This window comes from Chenopodium album, chromosome 3 (genome assembly GCF_948465745.1).
Source record: "Chenopodium album chromosome 3, dcCheAlbu1.1, whole genome shotgun sequence".
NCBI lineage: Eukaryota > Viridiplantae > Streptophyta > Magnoliopsida > Caryophyllales > Amaranthaceae > Chenopodium > Chenopodium album.
In genome coordinates, this window is record NC_137836.1 from 10,670,312 (window position 1) to 10,680,177 (window position 9,866).

Consider the following 9,866-nt stretch of genomic DNA (forward strand, 5'->3'; position numbering starts at 1 on the left):
TTTGCGACGGATTAGCGACTGCAAGACCAAATTTTTACGACTACGAGACTAAACTTTTGCGACTACGAAGACTAGTTTTATTGTGACGGATTTGCGACTATTGAGACTAATGTTTTTTGCGACGGATTAGCAACTACATACGAGACCAAATTTTTGCGACTACAAAACTAATTATTTGTGACAAATTAGCGACTACTGAGACTAATGATTTTGCAACTAACCAATTAGTCTCTAAACCAAATTTGCAGTCGCTAAATATTTGCGACTAACTATCAATATTTGGGACCATAATTAAGCAACGACCAATATTAATCACAAAACAAAAAAGGTACCCACGCATAAATTCAAATAACCAAAATGTTAATTTTATTCAAATATCCAAAATAGCAATCAATTTTGTATCAATGTATTAAAAAACAATATTTAACTCATATGACTAATTGTTCCAAAAGTCACCTCCCATATAAAAAAAGCTACTTCAAATAAGAACTAATGACAATGTAAAAGACCAGTTGTTCATAAAATTACCACCAAAAAAATAAAAATCACTTAGTTGTATCATGAGAGCGGGTGACTGCAGGCGTAGGAGGCTTATAAGGACGGTAAACTTGTTTTACAAGTGATGCCATTTCTTGCAATGTTTTTTGCATAGCTAATTTTTCCTTCTTCCATGTAGCTTTTTCGATCTCATGATTTTCGACGAATTCCTTAGCACATTTTAAGCTCTCTGCCGCTATTTTTTGGCTTTCTTCTACCTTGTTATGGTTTTCTTCCGCCATCTTCTTTAGTTCTTCAACTTGAGAACTTAATTGAGAATTCATGGAAGGAGTGGAAGATGATGCAGTAGATTGAGAAGTAGGATCGCTCTTGTAATACATTTGTGAAGCACTCCCTAAACCGTAGACTTTTCCTTTCGTTTGCCCACCTACAACCTCCAAGTAGACTTTGTCGGGGTTTATCTCAATTCCTTTGTTCTTATATTCCTCAAGTTTTTCCATATATTCTCCCTGCATTAAGATATGTATTAGTAACTATGATCTCAAATGTTAAAACTTAAATAAACTATTGGGGAACAGAGGATCAGGGGTATTTTTATTATAGTTGTTTTTTTTTAAAATAAAAGATGCAACACTTATAGCAAAATAAATTATGTAAGCAGTTATTAGTAAAAATTTTGACAGAGTCTCCTTTGTAAATTGAAGAATTCCCTCCTATAGGGCATGGCTTCAAAATAAACCTGTTTCATTTCACATTATGCCATACCACATTAATCATATGATTAATGCCGACAAATCATTCTCATCCTCCAACTCAATCACACAAACAAATAAACAATCCATAATATCTCCAAACATTAACTACCATATATTTTTTTGTAATCTTAGAAAAATATAGAAGTATACTCATACCATGACTTTTTGAGACTTGTCACCCATCAATTCAACTTCATCATTACCCACACAAACAGAATGAGTGCTCTCATAAACTTCAGCAGCAGTTGGTAAAATTCCATCATTTTTCTTTGCCTTGTATTAGAAGAAGTTGTTAGCACTTAAAGAAAAACAACAAAAAATAGGGGGACATAGGATGCAGAGCAATTGTAATAAAGACCAGTTATAGTCATCTATATTAGTGGCTAAAAAGTTTCTACTTGCTTCTATCTTAATATTAAAAATCATAAGTTTGCTGCTAAAATCATACACTTACCATTTTTTTAACCACTTGAGGAGTAGATACGCTACCTTGGCGATGGCCAGGGTCAAACTTCTCTAATGTTTAGCCAGATAACCAATTATCTCTTGCTTGGTTAGAACGTTTTACAAAATCAGGATGCTTACGCTTATTTATGAATTCAGCTCGAACAGTGTCAGTCATGAAACTAACTTGCTTATGGAGAGCCATTTTGTAAACTTGGTTCAATGTGCCCCTAAGTCGGACCCCAGCTTTTTTGTCAAATTCTCTCCTAGCCTTAGCATCGAACTCAGGTCTCCAAGTATATGTACGCTGCATTAGAATTAACATGTAAAGTTTATAATTTAACTCAAAATAGCATATTATACATAAATAATTTTATTTCTAATTTACAACCTGATATGGCTGCAGGTTTGCAGGATATTACACAACAGCACATTATAGTAAGCCAAAGCTCAATTAACTACCAAAGTTTAACGATCCATCTCATTAAGATACACTAAAATATTGGCATAACGAAAACCATGGGCAACTCGTGAATCAATACTCTAGTAAGCTGTAACCTATGTTTATACTCACAAATGAAAGATTACTACACATTTTTCTAGCTGTCCCTCTTCTCTAAGTATTTTCCAAATTCCTCATTAGTCTCATTCATGTGAAAAGATAGGCCTTGGATTTTCAAGAATTAAACACTAAATAAAAAAATCAAAGATACCAACTTTAAATATACATGAAAATATCTGATTTTAAAAGCATATAATGACCTATTCAGCAAACATATTCTCACTAATGTAGAATAAAAGAGCATGGAACAACAGGATTATCGCTTATCATAATTATTGCTTATCATAATTACGGAGTAACGTAAACACTTTAGGTTGCATTTTAATTTATCCCCTCAGCTAAATGTTCTCACTTCTCAGACCACTCTGATAGAAAAAAGCATAAATTGAAGAACCTAGATGCATAATGTTAATCTCTTTGGAGACATCTGGTAAGTGGTAATTATTTCAGGTTACAGTCTACGGATCATACAAGCAACTAATTAAAGCCTGAGGCCTGATTAGTAAACCAAGCATACAACAAGATTTAACAAGGATAAAAAAAGGTGGATGATAGAAATCTTACCACTCTTCCCATGAATATGCCAACACTCCAAAAGGGCAACAGAGAATAAATCAGACACAATTGTGCCAACACTCCAAAAGGGCAACAGAGTTATATGCATTAATTTAATAGTTGTCTGCTACCTATATGGTCTAAAAAAGTCGTTACTGTTTTTATGAAGCTTTGTGCTTAGCATTTTATATATATATATATATATATATATATATATATAATCTGTGCTAATGATCATGTAACACTCAACTTAGATCAATAATGCAAGAATGAAATAGAAAAGCAATAAGAACAGCAACAACAAGGAATACACGAATGTTGTCTCTGGTGGGGTTAGAAGTGATGCTGCTGTGGGTTGTGGCTGTTGGAGGTGCCCTGCTGCTGCCACTGTGCGCATCAACGCTGATGCAGTGCTCTTGGAAGGGTGGGTGTGAGCTTGGGGGCTGTGATTAAAGACACCTATCAAGATTGAGTCATCTCTAGCTTTAAATCAAATTTCTCCATTTTTTCTGGACTCCGTAATAAATATAACTATAAATACATAACATTAGAACATTCAAAAGCTCTATTTCAAATGTGTTTAGCTACACTTAATTTTACAGTAAAAAATGCAAGCCAAATATAACAAATTTTAGCAAGGTGTGTGAGAGAACTACAATTCTTACTGAGGCAAGCACTCCTTGATAAATGGTCATTGAAGGATTTGTAGAGTAAGTAACATGCTCACTGCTTTCCCAATACTTGTTAATGTTGAAACAGAGGTCAAATAATAGCCTTTACAATCAAAGGTCTAGTAGATACCATAACCACCTCTTTGCAAATTCCAACTCCAAGGGTAATATAACTAACACTATAAAAATGATAAAGATGACAACTTCTAAAGGTGGGAACCTCATGAGATCTTGTATGGTATGTTTTAGAGGATTGCGAGTAAAATCATTATATTTGGCTACTGCTATATAAGCAGGATCATAAGAAAAATTACATAAACTATACTTAAGTACTCATTATAAACACACAAGGGACTTGAGCGAGCATCCCTTTTTTTCAATAAAGATACAGATCAAGGAAGTTGTTCTAGAAAATAGTCTCAAGCATCAGAAGTACTTTTGAATATATATTATAGTAGTAGTTTAAGGAAGTTTCTACAGCTACAAGGCTGATGAGTGATGACAGATAGCCAAGCACAGAGTGATGAAGGCAACAAGAGCTAATCTAGAATAAGTATATCCAATTTCTATGTTAGTACCAGAGAATTAAGATAAATGCAGACTTCTATGTGCACCAGAATCTCGTGATTTAATACTAATCCTGCTCCTTGAGCGCTTTTTTTTTTAAAAAAAAAAAGCAGCAGACCTACAGTGCTTAGGGATGATACTAGTGCACCAGAATTGCAAGTGAGACTATGAGAGGGACTGAGGAAGAGCAAGAGCAAGAGACATCTGTTCAAGCAGAGATCATGTTTACCATTCAGTACTTTTTAAGGCCATAACATAAATTTAACGATGACAGCTGTTCCGTCATTGAAGGATCAAACCTAAGTCTTCTAGGACTGATAGAATTACGAAGTTCATTAAGTCAATGCACCAAAAAGAAATTAGTGATCAATTAAGCTTTCCTCTCAATTCTTAGTTAATTTGAGCATAGTTTCTCTTTGAAACCTTGAAGATTGAAGTAGCCGACCAGCGACCACCCACCACTCCATCTGCTCGGCGGCGCCGCGGTGATCGTTAAGTTCTCTAATTCTTTTTTTTGTCTTTTCATCTTTTGCTTCTGTTTTTCTTTCGATCTGTTCTTTCTACTTTTTTTTTTCTTTTTTGTTTCGGTCTGTTCTTTCAGCCTATTTATGTGTTTTTTTAATAAATTATGCAGTAGTTCATACATCAATGGCCTCTCAAAATGTTGGTAGTAGCACAGGTAGCGGGTAAGTTAACACAACATTTAGAGAAACTCAAAGTGATAATTTTGAGAAATCGGTTGATAATTCAGCTCCATTGTGGAAATTTGTGACAAAATTAGAAAAAAAGGGGACTGTAGGAGGAACTTGGAGTTATCAGTGTAATTTTTGTAACGAAACAAGATCAGGAAGTTATTCTCGTGTTAGAGCTCACTTACTTCAAATTAAAAATCAGGGTACTGCACTTTGTAAGAGAGTAACTCACACTGATAAACTTGAAATGCTAAGACTAGAAGAGGAGTTTGAAAAAAAAATGATTCAACAGCTAGAGAAGTTCCATTGCCTTGTGAATCTCAATTGGATGATGCCACTGCCTCTAAGAAAAGAAAGTCCATTAAATCACCTATTACTAGAGCATTTGGTATTGATGCTAGGGAACAATTGGAACAAGAAATTGCAAGGATGTTTTACACCGGAGGGTTGCCATTTAGCCACTAAGGTCAACTTGGAACGAAAAAGGGGTGACAATTGTGACTGATGGGTGGAGTGATCCGACTAGGAAGCCACTGGAAATGGCCCTATGTTTCTGAAAGCTGTGAATTGCTTTGGACAAGTGAAAGATAAGTTTTTTATTGCTTCTTTGATGAAAGAAGTGATATTAGAGGTGGGTCATGAAAATGTTGTGCAAATAATTACTGACAATGCAGCAAATTGTAAGGGGGCTGGAGAGCTCATTGAGAGTAAGTTTCCTCATATCTATTGGGCACCATGTGTCGTCCATACGCTCAATCTTGCTTTGAAAAACATTTGTGCAGCAAAGAATATGTCTGGCAATGAGGAAACATATGAAGAGTGTAGTTGGATCACTGATGTTCATGGGGATGCACTACAAATCAAAAATTTCATCATGAACCACAGCATGAGATTGGCAATGTTTCGGAAATTCTCCTCCCTAGGAATGCTGATAACAACTAGGAATGATGATAACAATGTGACAGATTTTGATTCATGACCCCACATAAAAAAAACAGTATGCTAGTAAGGGTTGTTTCCTTGAAGTTTTGAGAAAGAGGTGAGAACACTGATGAATCTCTAAGCTTAATTGTAACTCTAATGTGAAGACAGTATGTAAGAAAAAAACAAAAAACAATATTTCTGGATTCGCAATTTGCAATAGAAACCAAATTAAAATAAAAAATTGAACAAAAAAACTCAATAAACCCTAAAATTCGCAATTCCTAATTCTACTAACTTATTACGTATTATTTTCAAGAATAACCCATAAACATAATTGAGAAATACTAATTCCTAATTCTAGTTACTTAATTCGACCAAACTTTCAAGAATAATTCTCGAATCTGTGAAATTATTAGAGTAAAACCAATTTGCAATTCAATCAATAATCAGATTAATATCAATTCGCAATAGAAAAAAATTAAAATAAAAAATTGGACAAAAACTCAAAGATAAACCTAAAATTCGCAATTGACATAATGCAGTAAGAGAAAGATTGAATGGAAGGTAGGAAGAAGAAGAACGCGTACTAACCTGGGTGAAGTGGTGGTGGCGCAACAGCAGCAGAGGAAGACGACGGTGATGGCTGCTTGCTTTAAGGTTCTGAACTTTTTTTTGTTTGAGGAAGAGTATGATACTCTTGTTTTTGACGGTGAATACTGATGATAATTCTTGTTTTTTTTTGCGGCAATAACTTGTTTTTTATTATACTAAGGGTTTTTTTTTATTATACTAAGGGTTTTTTTTATTATTATTTCTTTTTAATAAATATTAAAACTAATAGTAGCAACTACCGTGTTAGCTGCAAATTATTATAAGAGCGTCGCAGATTAGCAACCGCATAGCAACTATTATAAATTCGGTTGCAAATTTTGCGACTACTCGTTTTTTTCTGTCGCAAAAATATTTTTTGCAACTAATTATTATTGTAGTTGCAAAAATCAGTTGCTAATTAACGACCGCATAGCAACTACTGCAAATTCGGTTGCAAAATTTCCGACTACTCGTCTTTTTCAGTCGCTAAAATTATTTTAGCAACTAATTATTATGGTAGTCGCAAAAATCAGTTGCTGATTCACCTTTTTCTTGTAGTGTATTTGTAACATGTGTCTTTTCCTTTCGAAGGAGTATGTTTGTGGCTTCCAGATAACTGTCCCTTCTTTTTTTAAATTTTTTTTTTAAAATTATTGTTTCTTTGAAAATTGTTTCTGCCACGACCATGGCCACGACCGCAATAATTTTCCACGTCCACCTCTTCGTGTAGCATTTGATTCGGGTGGATAAGAATTTGTTGCATTTGCCTAATGATGAGTGGCCAAAGACCCAGTTGGTTTAAGATTATGATTTTTCAATAAAAGTTCACTATTTTGTTCCGCAACAAGCAATACACTCATTAATTCATTAAACTTTTTGAAACCTCTTTCACGATACTGTTCTTGCAACAGTATGTTGCTTGCATGAAAGGTAGTGAGAGTTTTTCAATCATCTGTTCATCCGTGATTGAATGATCACAGTATCTTAATATAGATACAATCTCATGTATAGTTGAATTATAATCAATTACAGATTTGAAATCCTAGAATCGTAAATTTGTCCAGCCAAATAATGCCTTAGGAAGGAGCACCCTTTTGTGGTGTCCAAATCTTTCATTAAGGCAATCCCATAATTCTTTAGTTTCTTCAACTATCATGTACTCAGTTTTAAGGCCTTTATGTAAATGATGCCTTAACAACACTAAGGCTTTTGCCTTATCTTGTTCAGTAACAGGTTTTAAAACTGTCATTGCAGAAGTGGTAGTATCAGTTGTTTGACCAGAGAGACTTTTATTTTCTTTAACAGTGTGCTCCAAGCCTTAAGCTTTCAAATTCATCGTTGCATCCACTTTCCATTCCAAAAATTTCTTTCCAGATAAATCTAAGATGTTGAACTGTGTTTTCATAAGGTCTCCCATTTTAGCTACAACAAATTAAATGATAATTAGTTTATAATAATAAATTTTATGTACAACACTTATGTTTAGTCCTTCCATAATTATAGTTAGGTTAATAAAATAAGTAATAATTAAATTTAGCAATAATAAACCATAAATAATATAGTTCTTTTCTCCCCTTTGGTTTATAAATGTAAGTAATTATATGATTAAGCAAAAATTAATCATGTTAGTTGCAAAAAAAAAAAAAAAAAAAAAAAAAAAGAACACAACAATAACAGTCGTAACAATAATTATAATGATAATGGTAATATTATACAATGATGATTAATAAGAACAAGCCAACATAATAAAACAAAAACAAGCTTTTAATCTATTAATTAAAACGACAAAATAAGTGAGTTTTACTTATACATAATGACAAAAATTAATATTGCTACTAATAAAACTACAAGCGACGTAATTAGAAGGAAGTATTGTTTTATCTTCATTAAATCTTCCTCAAAAGTGAAGGTGTGGGTGTTTTAGTTGCCATCGCCGGGGAACATATCGGAGAAGAATGGGGTAAAAAAAAATTTAGGTGATTTTTGGATAAAAAGTAAGAAGGGATAAGAGATTTGTGGTGAAATTGGGGGAAAAATCTGCCTTTTATAGAGGTAGGTTTATCCATTACTATTCTGTACAATTATAAAAATATCATATAATAGTCTAATATACTGACAAAAATTATGGTCCGTGCGATGTAAGCAAAAATTATATATATACTAGATGTAAGCCCGTGCGATGCACGGTTTTTAAATATTTCATTTTGTATATTGTTTTGTAATTTCTTAATATTTTTTGTTTTTATTTTCTATTCTATTATTTGAACATTAATTTAAGGTAAAATATTTTGTTAAGTTTTAAATTATTCTTATTCAAATTTTACGTATATAGAACTTGAATTTATAAATTGAAATAAATATTATCTCATTCATCGGATAGTTAGATAAAATCATTAAATCAAAATATATTTTTTAATTTCTAATTATTTGTTAAAATAATATAAATCCTAATGTAAAAGATAATATAAAAGATAATTTTTGTTTTTTTTTTCATAATTTAAATCTTAAATTACTATTTTTTTGTTTTCAATTCTCAAATTTCATTTGTTAATTTTTTCTTAAATGACGACTGAAAATTTAAATTCTAAATTAATATATAAATCTAATTTTTCATTGGTCGAAATATTACTTTTGCTTATGTGGCGTGCGATGCACGAATTTTTATATACATTTTGTATATAAATATTTTTTTGGTGATCTCTTAATTTTTTTTTCTTGCATTATAAGTTTTAAAATTTTGTATGAAAATATCATATATAAAACCATTAACATCAAATGATAATTTATATTTTTTAAATATCAAAATATAATTTTTAGTTTTTTAAATAATATAAATCCTAATATCTAAAGATAATTTTTAGTTTTGTAACAAATAAAAATGATAAAATTTAGTGTTCTTAAATAATTAAAATCTTAATAAATTACTATTCGTTGTTTTTACCTACACGGCAAAAATTTAAAATTTCATTCGTCTCTTTTGTTTAGGTGGCGAGTGATTTTTTTAATTCTAAAATAAAATAGAAATTTAATTTTTAATTGGTCGAAAATATACCTTTTCTTATGTGGCGCTCCCAATGCTCTCCAAAAATGCCTAATTTATTTATATATACTAGATATAAGCCCGTGCGATGCACGGTTCTAGTAAATCTTTTTAATTAATTTAAGATTTTTTTATATGAAGATCATTCATTGGATATTTGAATAAAATTCCTAATATCATAAGATAATTTTTTTTTTTTAATTTTAACACTAAAGTTATCTTTCGTAGGTTTATTTATTTTACGTGGCGCTTGTGCATTAGCATAGATATATTCATATATCCAATTTTCTAAGAGAGATGATTTGACTTAAAATGTGGAAGTTTAAGATTTGATGTGTTTATCAACAAAAGTCCGGAACAATTAATATAGTAATTGTTTCGGATTTTTGGCGCATGTGTTCATTGCCAAACTTTTTCTTTAATTTTTCTTAATAAAAAATAAATGACAAATCATTTTATTTATTGATTAAAATAAGTCCTTTGCAAATGCGTTTTTTTATATACTCGTTCTGTTTCAAAATGTTAGTCTCATTTAAAATCTTTTAACTATTAAAAAAATTAGGGGGA

The 9,866-nt window shown here is 31.6% G+C and overlaps 1 protein-coding gene across 2 annotated transcripts; it reads right to left on the reverse strand.

Moving 5' to 3' along the window:
* Positions 1-343: 343 nt before the first annotated feature.
* On the reverse strand, positions 344-6,390 carry LOC145623826 (uncharacterized). Of its 2 annotated transcripts, XM_081676700.1 has the most exons (4): positions 6,260-6,390; positions 1,708-2,004; positions 1,410-1,526; positions 344-1,007 (listed from the first exon to the last, which is right to left on the reverse strand). In XM_081676700.1, the coding sequence occupies exons 2-4, from the start codon at positions 1,708-1,710 to the stop codon at positions 546-548; spliced, it is 582 nt and encodes a 193-aa protein (XP_081532826.1). In that variant the 5' UTR covers positions 1,711-2,004; positions 6,260-6,390; the 3' UTR covers positions 344-545. The 2 variants fall into 2 exon arrangements, 1 of the variants encoding a protein (XP_081532826.1); XR_014110263.1 differs by lacking the exons at positions 1,410-1,526; positions 1,708-2,004 and having other exon boundaries at positions 6,260-6,388.
* Positions 6,391-9,866: the final 3,476 nt, after the last annotated feature.